General features: G+C 39.3%; 1 protein-coding gene across 1 annotated transcript in view; it reads right to left on the bottom strand.

Moving 5' to 3' along the window:
* Positions 1 to 22,746, bottom strand: part of TOX3 (TOX high mobility group box family member 3) — a 71,578-nt gene extending 48,832 nt beyond the window's left edge. The window contains 1 exon segment of the mRNA XM_008501294.2: positions 22,384 to 22,746. Coding sequence (XP_008499516.2) covers positions 22,384 to 22,485 — 102 coding nt within the window. The 5' untranslated portion in view covers positions 22,486 to 22,746.
* Between the last annotated feature and the right edge of the window lie 4,965 nt (positions 22,747 to 27,711).

The raw sequence follows: 27,711 nt of genomic DNA, 5'->3' as shown, positions 1-27,711 counted from the left end.
GTGCTAGAAAAGTGCACTGCAAGAGCATAAATCATAGGAGAGCCATAAGAGTTGCATTTTTCTCCTTTCCATTTTTGCTAAGAGAATGAGATGGAAGTTGGCCCAGGAGACAGCTCCCAATCATCACATAAACTGTGGGCACTAATTTTTAAAACTTTTACTAATTACCTTGTTCACACTGTGCATTCATGGCTCTACCTGGAGAATGTACCATTGAACAGGTAAAAGCAACTTCCTTCTTTTAAATATGTGAGAGGTTTGCATTTTACTCCTCTTCTAAGCTGTGACTTGAAATAAATTTGTTTTGACACAATCTTTGCAGCTGTATTTGGAACTGATACTCAAGGCAGAACTGCACATACTGCTCTAAATCATGAGCTTACAAGGCCTGCTTTCTTATCAAACGACCTGCACTCCAAAGAGAACATTCCACAAAGAATTCTTCCCCAGAAAAATGAAATCAGAAAGTGCAAATTGTGCTACTTTTCCAAAAATACAGCATTCAGATGCTAGATTATAACCAGGTCTCTATTCCAAGTATTTCACTGCCCCCAAGACAACTGTGCACGAACTTTTTAATTAACATATTAATTGTGCTACAATTAAGATCTTGTACTTCATATACTATCCTCAAACTAAAACCTTCACTATCTGAGCACTGTTAATGAATCAATGCAATTCTAAGAGGAAACAGACATCATTCAAGAGGAAGTCAGTGGTTTTAGAATGTCACAGCCACCAACACTGTAGAAAAATGAGTCAGCTCTCTTCAAATCCTACAAAGCCTTAGGACTGCAATCCTACCTTTATTTCACACTCCCTTCATAGAACACAGAAAAACTGACATAATTGTTTTATATAAATTATTTTACATCTGACAACAAATTCTACTGTTGCTTTATAGAAAAGCTCCAACTGTTGCAGTCAAGAGAAAATTTTAGCAAAACCCAATAAAATATAAAAATCCCTAAGAATCTCCTCAATATATTCAAAATATTGCTCTTTATCAGGGCCTGCAGTAAAGCACAGAGACAGTAGCCCCAATTCCAAGTTAGAAGCAATGTGATTGTTTAATCCTGAAGATACCAATATAGATGATGATCTTTTACAAACCACTGTGCCACTTTGATTTACTGTAATGCATGAACAAGCTCATAGCCTAATGGCTTGCCAAAATACATTTGATTTGAAACATTAAAAGAGAAAATCATTTCAAAATATGATTGTCCTTATAAAATACTTATAAACCCCAGAAGGCTTAAAATCTTTCTATGACATACCAGATTTAATAAAACTAAACAAAAAACAACGTAATGCAGCTTATCTCCATCAAAAAATAAAGCTATCTTTTTTAACAATGAATTTCTTGAGCTTAAACTAAAAACTATCTTATGTCCATTTACAAGCAAAGATTCCTTAATCTATATTGCATCAAAGGAAATTAGTATATTTTCAAGAAAACACAATCAAAATCAGCTGCAAAACATTTGGGAGGAGAACTGATTGAGGACATCCCTGAGGAGAAGGATTTGGGGGTGGTGGTGGACCAGAAGCTCAACATGAGCCATCAATGTGTGTTTGCAGCCCAGAAAGCCAACCCTGCATCAAGGCTCCATCAAAAGAAGCACAGGCCACTGGTCAAAGGAGGTGATTCTCCTGATTCTCCTCCCCTTCTACTCTGCTCTTCTAAGGCCCCAGCTGGAGTACTGTGTCCACTTCTGAAGTCCCCAGTATAAGGACACAGAACTCCTTGAATGTGTCCAGAGGAGAGCTACTAAAGCAACCAGAGGGATGGAGCATCTCCCCTATGAAGCCGGGCGGAAGAAATTGGGGTTATTCAGTCTGGAGAAGAGGAGGCTCTGAGGTGATCTAGTAACAACCTTTTAATATCTGAAGGGGGCCTACAAGAAAGCTGGAGTAGGGCTTCTTGTGTAGTTAGAGGACAAGGGGAAATGGTTTTCATTTCCTATTAAAAAAATCATCTCACAAGGGTGGTGAGATGCTGGCAAAGGTTGCCCAAAGAAGCTGTGGCTGTCCCCTCCCTGGAAGCATTCAAGGCAAGGTTGGATGGGGCCTTGAGCACCTTCATCTAGTGAGAGGAGTCCTTGCCCATAGCAGGGAGTTTAAACTAGATGGTCTTTAAGGTCCCTTCCAACCCAAACCATTCCATGACTGTGTTTCCTTTAATTGGCTTAGAAAATGAAAACCCTCACCTAGAAAGATGAGACAAAGATTTTCTTAGATATGCAGTACATTTAATTCCCAGCTTTATTCTGTAGTAACTTGATTCCATACAGCCCTAAACATGAAAACTTAGGACAACTGGGCAGCTACCAATAATCCAGTATTGCTGTATGCATAATTATGTCAGCAGTCTGCTATTCTAGTGATTTGACTTTCCTTCTCCTCTTTTCAGTGTAATTAGTCAGCTTTTGTTAATCCCATATGAATGGAAATCCATGTGTATATTGTTACAACATATCTACTTTTAAAAAAAGCACTCCTGACACCCACAGACACAGACATTTTTAGTCAAAACACCTGTGGATTTAAGAAAAATAATTTGCTTATACTTCTTACCTATTTATTCTATAATCACAAATGAAAATAAAACTCCCAGTAGGGTCAAAAGATGACTCATTAATCTAAACTAATTACAGAGCATGCTGATGCATTACATATGCCTACCTATGTCATACATAAAATCTTATGCTACACAGAGTGATAATACTCATGAGTATACAGAAATATCTGCAGTAATGCCAAGGAAGGCCTCCCAGAGCCCTCCAGAGATAGCACTGAATTAAGGTTCCCAGCCCTGCTGGGAGGTCCCTGTGTTTTCCCATTTCCATTTTCATAGAAAAAGTCAGAGAGGGACAAGTACAATAAACTGCTTGCCCAAGGTCATACAGCAATGTAATAACAGAAATGGGATTGCAACCCAAATGCCCTGACTTTTATTTTAACAAATACACAGTGTTTCTTCTCTTATAATAAAGGACAGAAATAGAACACGTGTTTTTTGAAGAGAATACACTTGCTAGCTGGAAGTAATCTGGTTTCATTAGTTTATTTGGGAAAAAAAAAATAAAAATTGAACTATTCTTGGACCCATAGGTCTGAAGAAGAAGAATGGGGCAAAAGATTAGTAAAACAGCCATCACCAATTTGATAAGCAATGAGCTAGATTTGTATCTGATACACAACAACATGAATAAGTGGATTTTTTTAAAAGGATGCAATTGTTTAAGCATGATGACTTTTACCAAAATTATCCTCTAACATTTCTTACCAAGAAACTAGGCAGCTTTCACCAAATCATCATAAAATGCAGAGGTATTCTGAAGCTATTAGCTTTAAATCAACTATCACCTCTGTCAAAATACATTTTCTTTAAAAAAAGCCACTCACTTAATACAATCACCCCTGAAAAAAAAACAAAAAAAAAAACAAAAAACAAAAAAAAACCCCATCAACATTTCCAGCTGAAATTACTCCATTCTTTTCATGCCACAGAGAGAAACACAATTAGAATAGTCCAAATGAAGTCCTACTTGCTTAAAGCATCTCTAGCAAAGCCCAGAGTCAGGTCACATCAGCACTGAATCCCACTCATTTGCACAGGTAACAGGGAGTCTGTTGGGACACTGCTAAATTTCAGAAATCCCTGGCCCCTAAAAATCATTACAACACCTGATAACAATTTACTGCACCACAATATTTACAGATTTTTAAACTACTGCTTTGAAATAAAAATCTATTTTAGATCGAAACAAACAGTAGGGAAGATTGATGGAGGACCCAGTAGCAACCTAGGTATGTAATGGAAGGAACCAGTGTGGTACTTGGAGAGCCCAGACTTTTGGCCTTCCAAAGAGCATTTGTTAATGAGATTCAAACCACAGAAGAGCCAGAACTACCCCTGACTGTACCAGCCATGTACCTTCCAGATTCACAGACCTGGATGCATTCCTCCTGAGCCTTCTGTCTTAACATGTAACCATGAATCTTTCTGTCAGGACCAGGGAAGGAGGGATGGGGTATATTTTGTTGCCTCCTACCAACCCACTGATGGTTTGCTTGTCTTTATTTGCGTGTTTAGTGACAGAAGTGCCCTATTTACATGTTTTAAGCTTAGAAATCCCAAAGAACTGCATCATAAATTGCAGAAGCTTCATCTGAACAATGGTGCCAGAAGTTGTTGCTTTTATTTGCCCACCTATCAATTTTTCAGTTCTTACACCAGTGAAATTAGTTTTATAGTATAAATATAGTACCAGTTTAATAGTTTATAATCTTAAGCAAACCACTGCTGAACCTTGGATGAATGGTGGATTTTAAATATTTTTAATTTAAAGGACTTTTGGTTCATCTGTACCCATTATTTTGGATTTTCCTTTCCAAGGACATGATGATTCTGATTTAAAAAAAAAATAAATTAAAGTTAGCATAACTTTATAACAAACAGTTTTCAATTACATTTAATAAACCTTGGTATAAATGTGAATTGCCACTTACACAGGTGAAGAGCTCTAAACAATTAATCTAATGCTACTGAGCAAATGTCATTAACATTTTTTGAAGACTGGATGAATATTAGCTTTGTTGGTAAATGACATTTCAAATATTTAGGGTTTTGTAAGGGCAGTTCATTTCTTTATACAGCAACAAATCTTCAGACTGTACTTCTGTCTGGTTGCAGAAAACTACAGATTGATATCTTTTCCATATATACTTAACCTCCTACAGATTTATTTGATTCTCAATAATTACTATTCTCTGGTAAGAGGCATATGTTATTACAGCACACTGCACTCCCACAAGCTGTCCACTCAGTGTATTTTAATAAATCTCTGCCAAAGCTGTATAAATTTGATCCTGTTTAAATTTAATAAGGATCAGAATATATCAAAGCACAGATTCCCGTGAGAGAAATAGATATTTTGCATAGTTATTGAGTGCCCTATTCATAAATACAATGTGTAAGACCTAGACCATCAACCTTGAATTAAAAAGAAAAAGAGATTAATGTGTGCAAAGCCAGCTACTTCTTAAATAACTAGTGAAATTAGTGTTTAATAAAATATTTTTCCCTATACTACTGACAGCAGCACTGCTATAATTTTAATATTAGCATTCCAATCTGTAATTATTGGCTATCTGCTGGACAGAAATATCTTTAACAATTCTCTATGTAAAGATTTACCTACACAAGGGCCCAGATTGCTAAATATGTCACCAAGTGTTTCTCATTGGGTTGAGCCTTGTCCTTTTCTATTCAGTGGGACCACTGCCTTAAGAAGAAAACAAATCAGAGACCAGAAGCCCCAAATGCTGCAGAACCTGAACTGCTTTAGGATCATGAATGGGATAAACAGCTATTTAACACTGGGGTTTCTTCCTTTTTCTAGAAGTATGCCTGGAAGAGAAAGAAATTCTTCAATGTTCTATTAATTCTAGGAAAATTCTAGTGATCTGACATAATACCCTACAAAATTTTATGTTCTATTAAGTAGATCATTTCATTGCTTGCTGTGGCAAAATACCAAGAGACGTGACTATGCAAATAGATGTTGATTTACCACCTTAGAAAGAATTTTGAGAATCACTGTAATAGACACAAACACTGCATGCCTTCCAAATACAAATCCATGTATATATAATTAGCTCTTCAGGTTCCAATGTTTTCTTATTTTGTGTTTCAAAGAACAACTGCTTGCATGTAAAGGTAAAAATAAATGTAGAAACCACCATGTCAAGATCACACCTGGTAGCTGCTAGTTACAGAAATGATTCATTAGTCTTCCACATGAAAGCTGCATTCCTTATCATTGCTTTCTATTAGTAATTGCATATATAACTGTGTATACAACCTACCACTTTCAAAAAACCATTTTCTTTCATTATCTTTGATGTTTACATGATAAGAGGTACAGGAAAGAAACCAGACTATATTTATCCTGAATTAAAATTCATAGCTTTAGAGTAGGGGCACAAAAGTCAAAAGAAAAATCATTTTACATGGAGTAGAGTTCTTTCCCAAAGGGAAAGAAAACAAAAAAACAAACCCAAAAACACCACCAACAAAAAAAAAACCACGTACAAATTGTAAAACAATTTGCCATTGTTTTACAAGTCAGCCACTGAAAATGAAATCACAGATGGCTGAAATTAATGGGAATTTTGCCACTGACTTCAACAGTCCAAAGCTGTCATCCTCAGTATTTTACTGTACCCAGAAGCAGCCTGATGTCAGAATTAGTACAGCTTTATGAAGTACAGTACATTATTCAAGGGACCCTCTCATCACTCAGCCATTATTCCCAACCACATCTATGATAAGATTCATTCTTACTTTCTCTTTACCACCACATGCAGGTGTTGGAGCTAAGGAGAACCTCAGCCCTGTTTGTCAGCCTTTAGCCAGTGACAATATTCTGTTGGTTTTAAAGCAGATATGAAAATGACATGAAAAAACCAAATAATATCAATGGAAATGTGTGGAAGCCACAATAGAGGCAACAGCCTTGCCAGAATATTGCTCTTGCAATCAGAGAATCAACTTAAGACACAATTACTTTGAATTAAGATCAAACAAAATGATGATATAACTCTTTATCCTGAGCTAACACATGGGTAAGTCAGCCACGTGCTGTCTGTACCACAGGGTTGCAAACCACATTGGTTTTCAAAAATGTTAGAAAATATTGCAGAATGGTGATAACATTGGATCCATTCATTTCAGAGTTTCAGCACTTAAGCACAAAGAGCCTAAGTTAATAGTACAGTGACTTCATTTCCCTGCTTTTACTGGTTTGTGTCTTTCAACTTTCATGTTATTTCAACAAAGTGCTTTGTGTTTATTATGGAGATATTCTGCTGTACTTCCCCTTTCTCAGTTCATGAAAATTTCAATATGACAAGGAAAAAAAAGCAGCTCAAATTCCTATTTTGAAAAGCATATTGCCATTTTTATTCAGCCTGTATTTTAATATAGCATCAATATTTAACTACTTCATTAAATGAAGTGTGACTTTTATAGTGAAAATGTCAGTCTTTGCAGTTCATTAAATTCATTTAAAGTATAGCTGCTTGATTATTTCTTTCCTGAAGGAATAAAGGACTATTAACTGAAGACATAAACTTTACATTAGCATGTACTTTTCCCTTCAAATTAACATTCAGGATTTGTAACAGTCTTAACAAACTTAAGGGATTGTTTGTATCCTTTTGCAATATCCTTATTTTTATAACAGATGTCACTTTTATAGCATATACAACTGTTTATCACAGTTGGGTATGGCCAGTAGGATGCCAGAGAAGATATTAACGTGTCACATGTTATTATGAATCTGTAGAACTCTACAAGCAGTATTAAAAATACATTATGTTCAACAGTAGCATCTGGAAAAATTAACTGTATATGATGTAAAATGTAATAACTCTTGGAATCCAGCAGGGTTTATGAGAACTGTTTTTCTGTTTCATAAAATATTCTTTGATGAGTATCCTTTTTCAAGGAGGGTTTCTATTAACTAATACAAAAGAACACAGAGGAATGTTCATTTCCAGAAAGGTAGCACCATGTTTTTGCCAGATGTAAGAGATCTTGGTCAGTAGTCTCTAGGACTTCTGTGACTAATGTTTCTAAAGCTGGAAAAGCTAATTAATTCTGATTAATAAACTGATGCAATTGTAAAGTACTTTAACAGCAATAAAAAAGCTGCTTTGAAATGTACCAAGAAACAGAAGTGGTGACACTTCACTTTCAACCTACTATTCCTTTTAATGCCTGGAGTAGATCTCATTGATAACTAAATCTTTGGTTTTGGAAGAGTATCATGAGTTCTTTTCAGTTCTAGTGTTTGGGTGCCTCCTCCCCCCAGCAAAGCAGTTTGATTAAGCTACTCTCTTGTAGTAATAATCTGAATCACCACCATGATGATTCTCACATCTATTCTCAGACTGCTTCATTTATCACAATAGAGATGGTGATTAGGGGAAGAGGTTTACATGTGCATGTGACATGTCAAAAGGCTTCATTTGTATAACTGGGATATCCATCCTCTGAAAGTCAGATGCTTTTCTAGTGTCTTAACTATAGAATACACAATACCCTACCACATGAACACTTTTCAGTACCATTACATATCTCTGAGATTTGAGTTAAACTAGGACTTTTTAAAAGTATCAAATTATTCAATTTATGACTTTTAAAGTTCACCATATTCACCATTCACACTTGAGCCTCTATGAAACCAGCAATAGGCACCAAACAAGAGAGGGAGAAGAAATGAAGAACGCAGTAATGAATGCCCACTTACATGAAAAGCTTCCTTCAGGAAATATTTCTCTTGGGCCTGGGACCCCTCCTGCCATGCATCTCTGTGAGGCTCCATCTCCTGAGAGAGATGGCAGATGGGTATAGGAGCTGCTGCTGAGTCCCCTAAAGCTTTTCCTTCTCCAGGCTGGACAAATCCCATATCCTGAGTCTCTGCTCAGACAACAAGTGTGACAGGAACTGACCATCTTGCTGGCCCTCCATCAACTTGGTCCAGGTTGCTGGTTTATGTTCCTCTCCCCCAGGACCTGCTGGTCCTTTTCAACAGATCTGCTTCCCAGCCAGTCAGACCATAGCTCCCAAACAAGTTCACCATAAAAAGTTTTTGGTACATTAGGCTGAGGATAAAGAAACTCCCATTGATCTTCAGGGTTCTGTGACACTCTAAAAGCCTCACAAATCTGCCAGCCTCTTCTTTAAAATCTATTTTTCAAGAAAAATAACTTACTTTTCATTTTTTTCCTCCAGACAAAATACTTAAATACCAATTTGGTGCTCAAGTATAAACAAAATGCTGTTGTATTACAGAGATGAAGTAGGAAGCTTCAGATAATTGAGGCATTGAAGAAAACTTTTATATCAGCTATAGCCACCTGCTTCAAAATTTAACGTCAGTAACAAATAACCCACACTTCAAAAAAAGACAAAGCTAGAATCCTCCTTAAAACACTGTATACTGTTTCTTTAATCACATTTTAATTGCACAACATCCAGTCCCAGGATGCATTAAGTAAAAGCAGCGATGGAACTTGCACTCAAACTGCCTCATAGTTTCACTTTTATCACACACACACACATATAGAGAGAGAGAGACAACTGGTACTGTCAAGAGTTTTGCTTAAATTTTAAAATGAAGAGGCTATGTTGTTCAGGGCCAGAAAATACCACCTGTATGGGAGAACTGGAGTTTTTCATTTGCCACTGCTCAGGTCAGGCTTGGAATAACAGTGTCCAAACTTGGAGCAGAAGAATACATCTGCAACAAACTGCACAGCTGTAGTAGCTGCTTCTTCCTAGGATGGAATATTTACAACAGTATTGGCAGATGGAAGTTTTTACACAAACAAGACTACCTGCTCTGTCTTCACAGATTAAAGGCAAAATAAGGAAACCCACTATCACCATTTTCAATGTTTGTAACCTCTAGAGAAAAGAACCAGACTTGCACTGCTTAAGAAGACAAAAGGGTACTAAGGTGGGCTACAAATTTTGACATGTTTCATACACCTCCCTGAAGGACCACCTAGTTCCACTCTTCAACACTTTTTGAAAATTAAGTTCTTGTTCAGATCTGTGAGACCAGAATCTTTTCAGAAACTTGGAACTGAGGCAGTTACCAGTTAGCAGAGCATGGGGGTAAGGAAGCAGATGATTATCTGATGTGCACTCTCAGGACACCTGTGTCGAGACAAACTATCTAACAATTTACTACCATGATTCTACAGACTGTCAGACTTACAGATGTGACTTGTTTCCATCATCTCTTTCAGACACCTAAAGGCCTTTCACTGCCCATCACCACCATGGAAGAGCACATCATTTCTGAAGGAAGAACTAAGTAAACTCTCCATGTTCACAGATCCTAGATAACTCCCCAGCATCTATAATACAGTTTTCCACTATAAAATTCGACTTTAGACATAAATTTTCTTCACTGTTGTTGAGACTGTAAGTAACAGCCACATCTAGGACTGCCTTGTCCAAATCAGACGCTCACAGAGATCACAGAGGGCACAACACAACTTCAATATCATCTGTTTAGGAAAGGAAACATAAAGCCCAGAAGAGCTGTGTTAAACACAACCTTGTTTCAGCCAATCACAATGAATGCATAAACTCAGAACCTTAAAAGCACCTACTGCTCCTTTGTGCCCTGAACTCCTCTGCAAGACAAAGGTTTTCCTCTTGTTCCCAGTTTAAACTCGTAGCCAAGGTTTATAAAGCCACCTTTGTAACAACACTTTCTTCTCTCTCACCCTGCTGTTTCCAGCATTATTGTTAAAGTATAGATCCTTGAAGTCTCATGTCTTCTTAAGAAAAAACAACTTCTCCAACTGTAAGGTACTTATTTAAAAAAAAAAAATCTTTTCTGATAAACCTGCAATTTTTATGAGTCAGTTCTTTCACACTTCAGAGATGAAGATTATCTAAACCTTCCCAACTTGAAGCAGCTGAATATAGCATTTTGCTTCATTTCAATTTGGTATCTAAGCTGCAGAAAACAGAACAATGATTAATTTGTTTAGCAAAAGATCATAAAAAAACAACTGGAAGCCACTTTTATGATTTCCAGTGAGGCAAATGGGTTGTTTCTGGTAAGAATAGGAGGCCAGAGAGAACTGGTGCTTTTCAGCAGTAGTACTTTTCTTCCCAACATCACAGCCTGTCCCAGCATAACATATTATCAGTACCAATTCCTCTGTTTTGCCAGCAGGTAGAAAGAAGTGGCTTTATCTTTTTAGGAAATTAATGGTTCAGTGCCCAAGAAACTATTAGTTCAAAATACATCCTCCAAACTGAATTTTTCTAGCAAGTTTATGAAGTTCAATTCAAAAGCAAAAATATCTCTCTCCCTCAAAGAGAATATATAGGGCAGGACTGCACCCCTTTCTTTTGAATCCAAAGATTATAGAAAGTAAGAATAAGAAAGAAAAAGTTGAGTATGTTTTAAATCAGTTCTTACATAAAGTTCTGTTTGTTTGTCTCATTGATTGTTTTTCTTAAGATAAACATAAATCATCTTCACAGGGAAAATGTCAGTAGCTGGGATCAATACAGCGACTGGCCTTGCTCTAGCATACATACTGAGATTCATCATCTCAAATCTTGTTACTTCTTACTTCTACATTCAAAAATCCCTGGCAACTGAAGTTTCAGAAGATCAAGAGTAAGACCCAACAAAATAAGAAGAAATGGAAAAATTCTAGTTAAAAAGAAGCAGAAGATCAAAGGTCACTGTCAAAATTCTGCATCAGATTTGTGGTGCGTTACCTGTACTCACTGCAGCTGCAAAATATCAATCTGAGTTCATGATTCTGATGGACCAGAACCAATTTTCCTCTGTGAAAATTGTTCCTTCTTTTTTATGTTCACATTTATTTTAAAGGAAAAAGGGTACATTTGGGAAGCAAAAAGCAAGGTGTATGCTTGATGTCAGTTCTCATCCACGCAGTGAATAAATGAAACCCAGATCTACAAATACTTCACATAGTTTAAAATTATATGAATAGCTGTTTATTCCTCTGATTTCTGGACTTTATTATTCATATGCATTTGAGGTCTGACTGTATTGTTGTCATGGTATTTAAATGGATTTCATAAATTTTGAGTCACAGAAACACTGATAATGGAGCATAACATTATAAAGTTCACCTACAGTTAGTCATAATATGAATCAAGCTCTTTATCATCACTTATGCATCCTGATGGAATAACCTTAAAAACTTTTGCTTCCAAATAATTCTGCATATGCACACAGGTAACATGGAATATGATGCAGAGAGCACTATAGTGGAATTCAGTTAATTGACAATCCAAAAGCAAGGACAAGGAGCCCCATCATTTCCAAAAATGCTGCTTGTATCCTGATGGTTTTGTCCCATGCAGAAGCAAATAGCCTCTCCCTACATTTTCAAAGCTGTTGAAGATTGCTACAACTCAGCCAACATACCCTGTCTGCACCTGAAAAACATGGGACTGTCCAAGAGTCATGCTTCTGACTCAACCTTTACTAATTACATGTATTACAAGTACCAGCTAACAGCTTCATAGAAAACACCCACAAAGCTCAAAAAAAATCCCTTTCATACATCATCTAGTGAAGAACTGGGATTCTTTTCTGGTATATAGAATCTGCCAGATTATTAACAGAAGAGCAAGTCCTGAGACTTCCCTTGGAAAACTGCTATTTACTGGAGAGAAGAGTACAGGAAGGTCGGCATCAGACCTGTAGGATATGTTATTGCCAGCAATATATTTCCATTGAGAGAAGTTAAAGCCAATCTTCACCATCCTTACTCTAACACTTTCCAAGAAAAGGCTGCTATCCCATCACAGGTTGTTTGCTGACCAAATTTAGAAAAACAGTTTGTTACTTAAACTGCATAAGCTATAGCTGGAGATTCAGGCAAAATAAACACAGAAGCTCACAACACAATTTTAAAGTTGGTTTTTTTGAGAAATACTACAAAAAAGCAAGATTGATCCCTAAGCTGTACACTGGACACAACACAAATCTGTATTAAGTATTCAAAATACTTAAGTGCTATTGGCTTGCCCACTCGAGTAGGTACTTAATGACCAGAACCACTGTGTTTTCCATTCATATCATCATTGATTAACCCAAGTTATATTTAGCCCTAGATTATGCTGCCTGTCTTTCACCTTATTCACTCAGAACTGAACATCAACTGTAATTCTGTCCCAGTTGTGAGTGGCTCCAAGAATTCCAGGATTTTGCTGAGTGCCATCAGCCATCAAGCTCAAGCCAAAGGAAGCAGCAAAGCCAAGGAGACAAGAAAAAGCCACCCAAGCAATGTGCTCATGCAGAGCAAGCTCCAAGGGTCCTCTCACAGAAAATCAACCCACAAAGCTGATTCCACAGTGGCAAAAAATTCTCAGAAGGAAGTCATCATCATCCCTGGGAAGCCTGACAACTGGGAGAGCACAGAGTACTGAAACACTTGACTGAAGCCACTGATGTACATCTGATTCAAACACTGATTTAAAAAGCTCAAGGTAAAACAACTATCAGATCTGAGAATGCACAAATATACAGCTTGTCAAATTCCTGAAACAACAATTACATGTTTTCCACAAGCCATACAATACCCTGTGCACCTTACAAACAGCATCCCAGATCCCAGCACAAAGCTATAAAGCTGTTATTGTTAAAAAGGCTTAGACAAAGGTATTGAAACAAAACAAAGGCAGACTTCTCTACCAACACTTCCCCACCGTAAATAACAGGTAGGTCTCTATCATGGAAGCAATGATGCAAGCCACCATTTAGGAAGCCAGGCTGCCTTATATGACATAGTGTCTGATTTACCACTCCACACGTACTCCTTGGGTCTCAGCTGCACCATCACAGGAGCATAAAGATGACTTTAAGTAGGTTTTTAAAATGTCAGAAAGAAAGGACAGCAGAAGCATCTGTTAAATCCCTTTGTTTAATATCTTGCACTTGTAAATTATTTGGGAGGACAAAATAAGTGGATATAAATTATTTCACTTTATCACTGGACACACAGTTACTGGGCACTGTCAGAAAACCACAAAGTTACATAGGTGTAATTATTTACTTACTTACTTAATATATTTATTATTTGCTTCAGTGGTTACTTTGCAGTGCTAATCTAAAGTAAGCTAAATTTAATTTGCACCTCACCATGTATTTACATCTGTGGTTTTTCCAGTGTACAGTCTTGAGATGAGTGTTAGTTTTACTTACAGTTCTGCTGTGAAAAAGAGCAGAAAATGCATGTACAGAGTAGGGTTTGTTTTGGGTTTCTTTTTTTTTTTTTTTTAATGTAAAGTTAATGTATTTCAAAACAACAGGAGAAAAAAGAACCATATTGGGTTATGGTAGGAAACTACAGATGACATGTATTTCACGAGAACAAATCAATACCATGATATCCCCATACTTACTCAACTGCCTATTATTATCATCATTTTATCCACATGCTTATCAGGAACTCACAGAAGTAACAGCATTAACCTATTTAAGCAAACAGAATTATTACTTTCCCATGCCTAATCAAATTCTTATTTATTTAAGAAAGCAAATTTCTTTAAAAAATAAAGCCAATCCTCTGCCAATCCTCTACCAGTAAAACAGCTCACTGACAAAAGTACAGTTTAACAAAAGCACTATTAATAACCAAGAAATACTGAAATAGGGCCCCTTAAACCTTTTAAAATTCAATTATTTGGATAAGCCATATGACTATAAGGAGAGTAGCATAAAAAGAACAGCAGATAAATACGATCTGCTCTGAAAATAAGCTACTCCCACTATGCAGCAATTGATTTTTGCATGGTTTTAACACAATTTTTCATGTCAAAATTAGACAGTTAATCAATATGGAGGTGTTTAAATATGTCCTGAACCTACAAACCTTTATATAATTCAGTGACTTTAAATATAGGAGTCATCCCATTGGGACAGAGAGAATGATTCATAACTTAGATTGTTTCCAAGCAAGGGTTGCTTGCAAAAAAAATAAAGCTAACCAAACAAAAATACCCCCCAAAAGCCCTAATACCTATTAATTTGCATATCTAAAACTATTTTTTTAAGAACCCTATCTAATTTCTCTGATACAACTGTTTGCTGAATTACAATGTAAATTATACAGCAAATTGTAAACTATAAAGCAAAAAAAAAAATTTTTAAGGAAGCCAAATGGAAATCCAAAGACAACCGACTCCAAGAGAAAAAAATAAAAATAACTTGAAAAAAAAAAAAGAAAAAAAAAAGAAATCCAAATGTAAATATAACTGTTCAAGAAATATTCTGCTTTAACATTATGATTGCACATAATTATCCACTCTGTACTTTGTAAAGCAGATAAGGAAAAGTGAAGGGATACCCATGCTATTGCCTCTGCAGCTCTCACCTCAGCCAGCAGCAGATAAGGTCATGCCAAAAACATCTGGAAAAACTAAATTAAAAAAAGCAGAAGATAGAACCCTTACTTCACAGGTTGCCAGTCCAATTCCTGGTATTTCATCCCAACACACCTTTCTATTTTTAATTTCATGATGTCACTATGCTCTCTTTTCCATAAGATTTATTCTTGGCTCTCAAGTTTCTGGCCAGGAATTATAAAATATGGTTGCAGTGACCCAGAGAGTAAGAAGGGCTACAACTTTACAACAGCAAATATAAAATACTGAACTGGTAACAATTCCTCCTACAAAATGCCAAGGGCAGCCCTGATCTAAACCCATGTAAGATGTCCACATTGAATCACTTTCTGAAGAGCATAAACAAAGCTGAGATACAAAGTGCTTGGGGAAAAGAAAAGGAGTAGATTTCAGTCTGGGGTTTGGGTTGTTTGTTTGTTTTTTTAATCCAGTTTAAAGAGGAGTACTTTCAAAGGAGTACTTTCAAACTTGCAGTTTTTAAGAAACTCTCTTTTTTCCCTCTTGATACTTATAGGCTTTCCAACAAAATGAGAGCTGCTTGAAAAACTGGCCATGCGGAGTGAACACAGAACACTGATGTCAATAGCTACCACACAAAGTACACAAACAAACTGAAAACTAAATTAACTTATTGTTTAAATATTTTTTTTCATTTTCAATAGTAAACTAGTATTGTCTAGTTTTAGTAGAACAGCTTTCCCAACACAACTAAGTCTGCAGCGGTGATCAACCACATCCACAGCTCTCTGCTCATAAAACTCTGTTCCTTTTAACAGGATGAAATAAGTATTTTCAGACTATCTACCCATTACCATGAAGTATATGAAAAAGTTCATTAAAACATCTGCTCAGGGAACTTATTGCACAAGCAGTTGTATAATGACAGTCTCCTCTTTTGGTTTTGCTAGTTCAGCAGCCCTGTAGTGCCTGTATTTTTCACTACATTGTTTCAGGTACAGAGACAGAACACAGTCAAAGCAGAATTTGGATTGGTCTGATAAGTACTAACACACAGTGAAAAAGATATGAAATAGAAATCCTGTTACAAAAAAATAATTAATAACACAGCAACAAGCACGATCTCATCAAAGCCTTCATCTGAACAGGGCACAGTAGCAAAGACCAGAAGGCTCTTGTGTGACATTGTTATCTGAAGTCCTGATTAGATTTTCACCTCAGAGTTCTCAATTTTGGTAGCAATCATTGCAAAGATACTATGGTGACTGGCACTCTATAAATACATCACACAGGTAACAGCCCAGAAGATGGCTATCAGAGAAGAGTCTGAACATTTGAAAATTCAACTCTGCCATTAGGTCTGTATTAACAGTACTCAATTTTACAGCAGTAGAAATGTGATTACAGATAGGAAGGTAGGATTAGTGCTGTACAAATTCTTCTCCTCTTAAATTAGATTATCATCATTCAATAGCATTAGCTATTGAGTGCCAGAATTCAACAAATCTGTAGGCATGAATTAACTGTAAATGTAATAGAGGCCTGCAGCACAACCTGAGGATCCCAGTCTGACTGCCCTTGCTTTGCCAGACACTGCACAAAACTGCAACAAATGAGTCATGCAACTTCCAGTCAACACAAGCTCCTCTCATCTCAAGTCCCTGCCAAAGAATAGAAGCTGTTATTTCCTGTGCTTTTATTTTAGACTTTATTAGAAATTCATAATAATTCATTATAGGGTTAGGCTGGACCCAGTACCACCTCTGCATAAAATGTTTGATACAGGTGATGCTATGGGAATGAGGCTCTTCTCATCCCAGTGGATTTAGTCTGTATTGCCTCACTAGAGCCAGATGAGTGAGTGGGTGTCCGTGTCCACAGCATGCACACATCAGAGTTGTGATTGCTAAAAAAATATCACCATGTTAAAACACACCCACCAGTCATTTCCACTCATACCATAAGTATTCCAGTATTACCTCTAAACTTTAAAACTCAAACTCTTCATGTATTACTGTTCATCACTACAGTTATCTTAATACAACTGTAACCCATTGCCATAAAAACAAATTTTATTTTTTTTTAAATTGACTTCAATTAAGTATACTTGGTATTCAACCAGCTCCTTCAGTCTTGAAAAAAAAACCTGTACATCCCATATAGGAGCTGCATTGTTTGAGTAACAGAAAAATTGTTCACTAATCCAATCAGTACCACCAGTATCCATGCTCATCCTGAGCAACACAGGTTCTTGCACAGCTGCTTCCTTTTGCATGCAGAGGTTTCCATTCACAGCTACCTCTTGTACCTCACAAAACCTGTGTGGTGATTGCTCTTGAAAAACAGCCTCATGCAAACCAGAGTGATGATACAAATTAGCATTTGTATATTTGCACTGGGAGCCTTTTTAGTGCTGCTTTGGACAGGCAAATATTTTGGGAATTTTTTTGTTTCTCTATATAGTTCTGAGGTCTTAAGGTATCAGAGGCAGGAGAGGACTGTTTTAGGAAAGAAGCAGTTCAGCACACTTGCCACATGTGCCAGAAGAGCCATGGAAAATCCTCAAGATAAAATGGCATTTCCTGAGGTGATACTGCAACTGAAATTCCTAATCCCTTACTTAAGATACCTCCAGCAAGAGTCCCATTTGTTTCTCTGCTTATGGATCTCTGCTCTCCACTTTGTGAGAGCTCCTGGGTGCTTTCTGGCACTCTCCCATCAACTGGGACCACCTCTGTCATGGTCAGACTGTAGGTACACACATGACCACAGAATCCAGTCACCAGAGAGTACACCTTGCTTGTATCAGAGCAGAGACCAGATGTAAAAAAAGGATATTTGGAGGCGGATGAGTGAGCACAGAGCTTTCTATCTTAACAGCATACGTGCACCCATTGTCTCTCTCTGTCTGCTATATAAAAGAAAAACCTATGCATATATAGCCAAACTAAATTTGGCAGAAGAGCAATTTTCAATCGTTTGCATAAGTATAATCCATTTTTTCCTAGCACACACTAACAGAAATTACTTATATCCCCAGTTTAGCATGGTACTAAACTACTGCTGTCTTCACTTTCCCTCTGGAAGAACAAGATAACCTTCCAGAGCTTCCTTTGTAAAATGTAAAATATTTCAAGCAGAAACATCAAGCTCTGACATTCACAAAGGTGTGCTAGTGCCTAAATGAAGGTTCCTATACTTGAAATTTGTATCCTTCAAGGACAATCTGTGTAGAAGAGATAAACATTATGAAATGTAGACAGGTAAATAATGAAGTAAGAATTCTGGAATTCAGTATAATGATAACTCAACTGCTAAGCCATACGAGTTTAAGTTTGGGAGTTTTCCTTTTCCTTTTCCCCAATTGCGTTATAAGAATTATGGTTTCCTTAATAAAATATGTATTTGCTATGATGAATAGTACTTCTCTAAATATTTTTAGTATGAGACACATAATTTACTCAATAAGTAAAAAGTTTGTTTGGAAAAAACTACTCAACTATAGCAAATGTCCAAAATCATTCTCCATCTGCAGAACCATAAAAGGGCTAAAACAGAAGCAGAATGGTTTACAACAGCTGGTCTCTTTCAACTTTCTGTAATTTTTACCGACATTTTTGGTGAATTTCTTTTAGCATTCTGCAGCACGACTCTTCTGGAAACAGGCAGACCATGATTTCAGTTGTGCAATGCCATGAAACTGCAGCAGATCACAGTTATCCCAAATCACCACCAGACACACACAAGCAGGGTCAAGTTCTGTACTCTCACACCAGCACTGAAAACTTATCAAATATGGCCCTGATCCAGCAAAGCACTTAAGCACATGCTTTACTTTAAACATGTAAGTAATCCTATTAGAATAAATGAGATTCAGCATAAACCACTGGGGCTGAATCTCAGAATACCTTGGTTGTGGCCCTGATTATGTCAGTGACTAACTGTGTAACCTTGGACAAATCACCATATTTCTGTGTGTTTATTTCCTTTTTTGCCTTTTACTTGAGTTTACCACACTGCACACCATCTAAAAAAAGACCAAAAAAACCACAGAAAAACCCATCTCAACCTGGAACTTTAGAATTTGCTGTACTACAAATAACAGCAGGTATACTTATGTGCTTTAGTCCCTTTTCACATGCCTGTCATATACTCAAAACTAATGCTTACCCAAAAAAAACCCCAAGGTCACATCCCTTAGCCTTAGGTCTACTTATCCAGTATTGACAAGCAACTGCAAAACCAGGACATTGCTCTTCAGAAGCAGCTGTGGAGAAGGAGTCCAGCTGAAGGCTACCTGCAAGTATGGGCCAGGAGAGCTCTGAAGCAGGTGTGGTGATGAGCCCAGGACTCCTGGTGCCATTCCCCTCCCACTGCTTGTCCTTCACTCACAGGGCAGCCTGAGACCCCAAGCCCTGCAGGGGATGGACAGGCCAGTCTGCCACGGTACCCACAAAAGGCAAAAAACTACAGTCCTGGGAAAAGCTGTGCAAAGCATACAGGCAGCAGACAGCATTGTCTCACGGGTTACAAATGCTTTTTACATTAAAAGGTCTTTGTTCAACATTTTTAGACGTTGCAATACAAGCTGCAGTTTTCCACAGGTAGGCCATATGTCATCAGCTCTAAGTCTTACTGATCCCAAGGATATTTTCACAATAAATAATTCTGTTTGGCACATGTACACAACCATGCGTGTTTACTCTTGCCATCACACCTCCTGCTTCCCGGCAGTTGTCACAGGCAATGTCACTGTCACAAGGAGAACAGAGATTCAGCTCCTAACAATGAAGCAGGCACGGATGAGCAGGCAGGATACTCAAATGAGTTTCAGAAAGACTTGAGGTGAAATATTGTCCCCAGTGAAATCAATAACAGTTCTGCCATTTACCTCAGCAGAGTAAATATTTCAACTCTTTTTCTGTGCCTTCCAGTCATCCCAGTGCCTAACAGAGTAATCATTTGTTTTCCTTAGGAAAACAGAGGGAAAAGGACAGAAAGGATAGAAAGCAAGGAAGGAAGGAAGGATTTCAAAATAAATGTACTTGTTTTCCAGAAACATAAAAACAAAAATAACTTTGCAGGGATTCCTGTAGTAATATATAATAAACACTGTAGAAAATGAGATGACATTAACACAGTTAAGATTCTACTTTCTAGGAACTCATTCACAAATTCCCCTTCTGTCCCTGAAACACCTGTACACCACGGTGCTGTTTTCCCAGCTGAGCCAAGGAAGAGCTCACAACAGAGCTTAGCGTGTGTCAGTCTGCTCCAGATCAGTCCTCTCGTATACAAAGAATTCTATTATAAGACACATGCATCATGAGCTGTGCTCTGTTAATTGGAATATTTTCTGCTGCAGATTGGGAGCCTGGCCTATAAGATACTTGCCAAAACTATATTCAGGAGCACAGCAGCTGAAACGCATTATTGAATAGGTCAAAAGTTACTTTTGACTTTTTCTGAATGCATGATCTGTTCCCATACAATGGAGGAAAATACAGTCAAAAGGTTATATATAACTGGGCATTTGCAGTAACTTAATGAACACAATAAACTACAAGTTTTCAGAAGCCATTCAGGATTTTGAACATTTAAAAACATACTAAAAAGATCCTATACAGTAACCTGCAACAGAGCCTGAAAAAAATGCAAACCAGGCATAACAATAAAGTCACTGAGTATGTGAAATTTCCAGTAAGCACGCTGCCTGTCAGCAAGCATTGCAAGTTCCCAAAATTAGTTGGTGTATCAAACATTTACTATGCATTTTAGAGCTCTTGAAGTCCTTAGCAGCATTTAAAGTTAAGGTTGACATTTCATCTTTAATTCATGCCCCTGTGCCTTTCTATATTAACTACTAACAAGGCAGCATGCTAATAGCCTCAGCAGAGGGAGCATGCGCAAGGCAGGGGCTGTGCACACTCCGGGGGGGCTGCATCTCCAGTGAAAGTAGGACTGGGCGGTTCTGCAAGGGAGCAGCCACCAAAGCAGTAGTGACAAACTTGAAGATCACAGCTGCTAAGATGGGTATTACCATAAAGAGCAACAGAGAAGTATGATCTTGAGATCTATTCAGAAATAATTTCTTTCGAAGAAAGTTTCCTTCAGCTACTGAACCTCCTCATTTAAACTCGCATTATTTCTCCCTCTTAAAAGTGATTTCGCAGCTCGTCAAACTTTATCTTCCTATTCGAAAGGATTCAAAAAAAACAAACCCTCCCCCCCCAAAAAAACAAAAAAAACCCCAAAACAAACAAACAAACAAACAAAAAAACACCAAACCAAAACCAAACCAACCAAACAACAGGTTTTAACCTAAGTTTAGACTTTATGCAGCACCCTTCTCTTCCCCAGCATCTCATCCAGTGCCTCACAAAAGGCCCCAGAGGTTGGACAAACATAGCACCAGGAAAAACACAGTGTGAAAGGGATCTTTATGTGCATGTGTGAGGGCCCAGTGCTAATAGCTCAATGTGCTATTGACACATCACAGTGCAAACAGCTAAGTCTTTTTCAAAATAGCGTGAGTCACAGTGTCATTCTTAACTTTGCCTTTCCCAGATTTGGGTAATTTGTAAAACAAATCATCCCCGTATTATTATAACATATTTTTGTAAATGAAGGTAGCCATTAGGAAATGATTATAGCTCTGACTGTAACGTTTTCTTCATAAACGACACATGCCGCAGAGAAGGTGTGAATAGACTGAAGTGGTACTGCAACTTCTCTGACAAACCTCCTCAAATCAAAACGTTTGTTACCTTCCCGTGCTAGCAGCTGATGTACTTCTAGATAATCCTTCGGTTTGGTGTAATCCTTCAGCTAGAGACTGGCCATAATACAGCCGGAATCAGCCGAAAGAGCAGAGCAGAGCACAGGAAGGTGTCTCTTCCCCTCCCTCGCAGGGACGCCCGAGCTCCATCAGGGCTCTGCCCGACTCGCCGGGGAGCCGCAGCGGCTCCAGCGAGAGAAAAGTTCAGCAAGTCGCGGCCCGAGCCAGGAACGGCTGCGGCGTCCCAGAGCCGCCTTTTGTTCCCTGCCCGCAAGGGAACGAGACTCGCACCCTAAAGTTACGGGCGGGTTTCTCTGGGTTTCGCACTGAGCCTCAACGCCCAAGCGCCGGGACGAGGCAGCGGCCTCCGGGCAGGTCCCCCCGGAGAGAGCCCCGCGGCGGCCGCCGGCAGCAAGAAGGAGGCAGCGGGAGGGAAACTCCCGGCCCGGCGGCTCCCGGCCCCGCCGCCTCCAACTTTCCGGGAACGGGCGCCCCACGACCCCGCGCGGTGCCGCGGGCGCATCCCGCCGCCTCGGGCTTTCGGGCATCCCCCGGCCCCGAGCCTCCCCTCTCCGGCGGATCCCGAACTCCGGCTGGCGGATAGCCGGCTCCGGCAGCAGCCCACGGAATTAATACACGCGGGAATAATCACCTTGTTGTAGTTGTAGTAACCCAAACACTGGGCAAAGTCCAGGTTGGAGGGGTCTCCGGGAAGCGAGCTGCCCGCCGCAGCAGGGTAAAATCTTACATCCATGCCGGTGCTTTGGTCCAAGAAGTGCACTTGGAGAGACCGCCGGGAGGTTTAATAGATCCACCTTCAGGTGCCTTCCCCGGGGGTAGGGCGCGGGCAAAGCGCCGAGGGACCGGAGCTGCGGGGCGCCGAGCCTTCCCGAGGAGAGGGGACGAACCAGGGCCGGGAAGCGGCGGGGGGCAGCGAGGGAAGGAGGCGGCGGAAAAGTGCAGGTAAACACGGAGGAGAGCAGAGGGAAGGAGAGGAGAGGGCGGCGGAGCCCAGGTGGGTGCCCGTCCGCCTCGGCGGGAGGAGGGGAGGGAAGGAGGGAGGGCTGGAGAGAGGGAGGGCTGTTGTTTTTTAAAAGCTCAGTGCCAAGCCACGGGCTTTGCCTCCGCATTCAGGAGCAGCTGCCGTACACAAAGGAGCCACGCGCCCGGCGCGGACAGACGGACCGACCGACCGACCGACGCTGCCCGCCGCAGCCGCCGACAAAGGCGGGGCCGGGGGGAGTCGGCCGGGGCGATGCCGCAGCCGCCCTGCGGCCACCGGGGAGGGGGCGAGGGGGCAGCCGCCGGGAAGGGGGCAGCCGCCCCGGAGCTGCTGCAACAGGGTTGCGCCGGCCGGGGCGGGCGGAGCGGGGCCAAGTGCCGAAGGAGCCGGAGCCGCGCTGGCACCGCGCCCCGGGAGGAGCGAGCGGGGCCCCCGCCCCGCCCCGCCCGCCCCCCGCCCGTGCGGGGCCGGCAGCGGGACGGCTGCGAGTGGCAGACGGCCCTTCCCATGGCTGTCCTCTGTCCCGAAAGGTTCCAGGTGAGTAACTTTCCCCGCTTCCACCAGTTTTCTGTCTTGCCTTTTTTTTTTTTTTTTTTGGTACTATTTTTTGTTTGGGGTTTTTGGTTTTGGTTTGTTTTGGTTTTTTTTTTTGGTGATGCACTTCATTGATTGAAACCGCTGCCCTACTGCGAGTGGTCGGGGGAAGGAGATTTTTGTCAGGTAACGATTAGCACTTCGAACAGAGTAGCCTGCCCCATGGAAACCTTCTTGAACTCTCGAAGTCCCTGAATGCCCATTCAAAGCAATCCACCAGGCATCCAAATTTGTTTGGTCTATCCAAGGTGCTGCTATGCTGCATGCATGGACCTTTCCTGGCCAAAAAATCTTGCTCCAGAACTTCTAGAAATAAATACTACAGCAGTAAAAAGGCCATTTAACATCCTGACCTGTGCCCCGCAGACAAGGTGTGAGAAAGGAGGTTGAAAGTGGGCTCTTGCCTCATGGCTTCTGTGACACAGAGAGAAAAGCCCTTCAGGGCTAGGGCTGAGTCCTGCACAGTTGTAACACAGCAGGAAATACACCCCATCCTGTCTTCAGTTTACTCCTTTTGGTAGCAAAGTATCAATGACAAGCCAAGTATACAAAGTTTTCCTGTACAACATGAGCAAGAGCCTCTCTGGAGGTCTGTGCTTCTCTGCCATGGCTGCCAGAACAGATATCCTGGTCCTGTGCCACATCCCCAGTTCTGACTGAAGCCTGCACCTCAGGGGCTTAATGTCTCAGACTTCATGTCCAGGAATGATTTTGCACTGCCTGGATAGATTGCGAGCAAACCTTGTAACAGTCAACAACTACAACCTGTAAGCATCTTCCCAATTCCATTCCTATAAATCTTTATTTTCTGCATTTAGGGTGGCATAAGGCGATCCTGCTAACAAAGGAGACACCAGATCACCCTTATTCAAGGTATTGATCCTCAAGTGTCACAATCTGAAGCAAAGAAATGCCTCTAAAGTGATGCTTTTCACTAAGAGCAGAATTAAACGTAGCACAGATATACATTGGTATTTATATGGAGTACTTAGAATAAGCTTTCTAGAAAAAAAATGTAAGAGCTGGTAAATGCCTCAGTAGAAAAGAAAACGGGCATATTCTGTCTAGTACTTAATCCCATTTCATATTGGTTGTGTCATCCATTTTAACCAAAGGGAAAGAACTGCAAAATCTACTCTGTTTCTAAAAGAAAAATGGTTGAAGAACATGCAGCAGTGTTCACACAGGCACATCCCATCCCATGCCTATGGCAAAAATTATTTATGCTCCTGAGAAAAATAAATTGTTCAGAAATAAGAAGACATTTATTACATTTCAGAACTGAACACTGTATTAGAGCATTTCTCCAAAGCAGTGACAGAGAAGTGGTAGTGTATAAGGAGAATGAACTCATTTCAGCATTTCAACTGAGGTTAATAAAGTAACACTTGGTTTGTTTTATTCACTGGGTGAAACATTTTTGTAAAACCAAGTGTAAAAGTATAAAATAAACAGATTCTCAAGTATAGGAAAAAAATAGGCAAGCATTTTCCTTTCTCAATACCTCTTCAATGTAGTTTATTAAATAAATAATCTTGAGTAATCTCTGCTATACTTTAAATCCATATACGTGACGTCAAAACTGTTTGTTAGTAACAATGCATTTATCTCAGGAGTACATTAAAGATGGAATGTGAGCCAAAATATTTCTGTACATATTGCTTGAAAGGAATCCAACAAAAAGCTTCTCTCAAGTTATTCTCTTTAAGGTCCTTCAATAAAACTATGGCTTTGGCATTCTACTTCTAATTTTTTTTTCTTTCAGAGCACTTGGAAGTATGAAGTACTTCTGACTAAGTAGTCCCTTCTTTTCTGCTGGTTTAATTAAAGTAAGCATCTACCTACAGTAAGTGGAGTACTCCAGTAGTTTCCCTGGGTAGTCTTGATTGTGAAGAAACTTTTTGAAAAGCACTGTTCCATAAAGATTTTAATGTATGTCTACTGGTGCCAACAATTATGATTCAGGCAGTAACACACAAATTGTGACTTTGTTCCATCTTCAGCTATACTTTCTTCTGACTCATCATCACAATTCAATTTTAAAAGCCATTAAGAACACTCAGCCTGCTTTTTAGATGTAAGAGCAGAAATTGTACTGGAGTGAATCAGTCATACGCAAACTTGAAAGTGTGCAGACACAAATTCTCACTACTGCCCATATACCTTTAACTTGCATGAGTAAATACTAAGACTCTAGGCCTAGCCAGTTCCCACACAAGCCTGTCAAGTCCTTTTCTTTGCAGCAGGCTGAAGCAAGGGAATGTGTTTAATGGTTATGGCTTACTTGTTTTATCTCTAACTGGTATCCTTACAGTCTCTGCAAACTACTCTCCAAAGCCATGCCAGCATCTCATTCTGTAACATGGATACAGTACCATAGGCTCAGTGATGTTTTCTTTCTTTTTACTATGCAGAAGTCAAAGGCACAGGGAGATGACTGCAACAAATAGCTGAGTCAGGAAGAAACCTCAGAGATAAGAGCAGACACACCAGCTCCCTAACATCCAGGTGTTCAGACAGATGGCAAAGTCTTCCACAAGTACTACAACTCCACAATGTCCCTTTCTCTGGCCCAACAATCCCCTCACTGGCATAAAACAAACATGAGAAGGGTGAGGAAAGTAAGGGATAATGAAAGAAAGAGGTGGAATGAATGAAGACTGGACCCAGACTCATCGTTCCAGTTTCACAATGACACTGGAATTTTTACAGCTCAAGGTCCATATCTATTGAGAGGAACAAGAGGAGATGAGAAAACACCCCAGTGTTACCTGTTCAGGAACAGTGTCTTAGCTGCCTATTCCCCAGAGCACAACACTGGGGATGAGGGCACAAAACAGAAAGGATTAAGTAGAGGATGAGAAGATAAAGTACCAAACAGGTCTGGTTCAGGAAAAAAATCTAAAGCCTTCTAGAATCAATAGGAAGTCCCTTTAATTGATTGCAATGGGCTTTGAATTAGACCTATATTCTACTTATCAAGTACAGATGCTGAGAATCAATAATATTTTGACTGACCCCTCAAAGCAACAACTACACTGGTAACCTTTGGCAAAGAAAGAACACAATTAACTGTATATTAATTCATTAGAGTTTATCTCATTGAAGTCCCCTTCTCGTCAGATTGTAGTCAGCTGGCATTTATAAGCAATCATGCAGACATTAATATACTACATATATGAGGCAATAAAGAAAAAACTTCTGTTCTTAGCATTCATTCAGATCAAATACTCATTGATATCTACATTTCTCAGCCACTATCTCAAGTAGAGATCAATAAACACTTATTAGTCACTGACCATGTTTCCTGCAGTAAAGGAGGGAATGTCAGCCAGCAGATGGGAGCAGCCAAATAATCAGGGGAGCTGGAGTCTAGTGCTTGTCTGCCAGATGATAGTTTGCCTTCTCTTTGTCTCAGTTGCTGCATCTAGAAAATGACAGATATCAAAAATTTTTTAAAAATCTAAAAAAAAAAAAGAAAAGTATTTTCATGTTCTTTCCAAACATAAATACAGACTGTTGGAGGGAAAAAAAAAAAAACAAAATTGAAAATTTTGGGGTTTTGAAATTTTTATTTCAGGCCCAAGCCAGGGAACACATTACTCTGAGAAACTGAGAAAAAACCAAAATTGTTAAACTTTTAAAAAATTTCCACGTGACTGCTTTGATAATTAAATGGATTGCTGAGGCCTCTTATCATACCTGAAATATTTTAACACCTTAACTCTTGAGTTGTCTACAGAGGCAGAACAACCACTAATACTGTTGAACCATGTTACAGCAAAAAGGTTTCTGCTGCTTTAAAGGAAGTATTCCACAACCCTCCAAAATAACCTGTAATGGACAATATAGGATTACTTTTTGGCAGGGTAAGTATCCTGTTGCTATTGACTGCAGTATCACAGTATCCTGACATACTAGCATACAGTTATTGTGAGATAAAGACCATGTTGAAAAACAAACTGATTGCAGCACTGGGAACAGAAAAGGAACTGTCCAGTCATATAAAAATTAACTCCTTTAAGAGAAAAATGAGTGCAACAGTGTCATTGGTACATTATCATTAAAGAATAAAAACTTTAACTGAAACTAAGAAACAGTTGCAATGTGTTTCTTTCATCCAGGAATGCCTTTTTAAAGCAAGACAGGAAAACTTGGTTAGAGAGAGCTCTCTGTGTGTACGTGTGTGTATGTATATATATAAATATATATTGTATCATCTGTGAGATAAAGCTGTGGAAGCTGTGTGGTATGTTTATGTTTGTTTGTTTTTCCCCTCTGGCCACCTCCATATTCATAAATTTGTTGAATTTAAAGTAAAAGAATTATTATCAGGGGAGAAAAAAACTGCTGGCATCTGCTTTTTAAAGAAATTTACACTGA

The sequence above is a fragment of the Calypte anna genome, chromosome 11, assembly GCF_003957555.1.
Source record: "Calypte anna isolate BGI_N300 chromosome 11, bCalAnn1_v1.p, whole genome shotgun sequence".
In the NCBI taxonomy this organism is placed as follows: Eukaryota; Metazoa; Chordata; class Aves; order Apodiformes; family Trochilidae; genus Calypte; species Calypte anna.
This window is presented reverse-complemented; position numbering and strand designations above follow the sequence as displayed.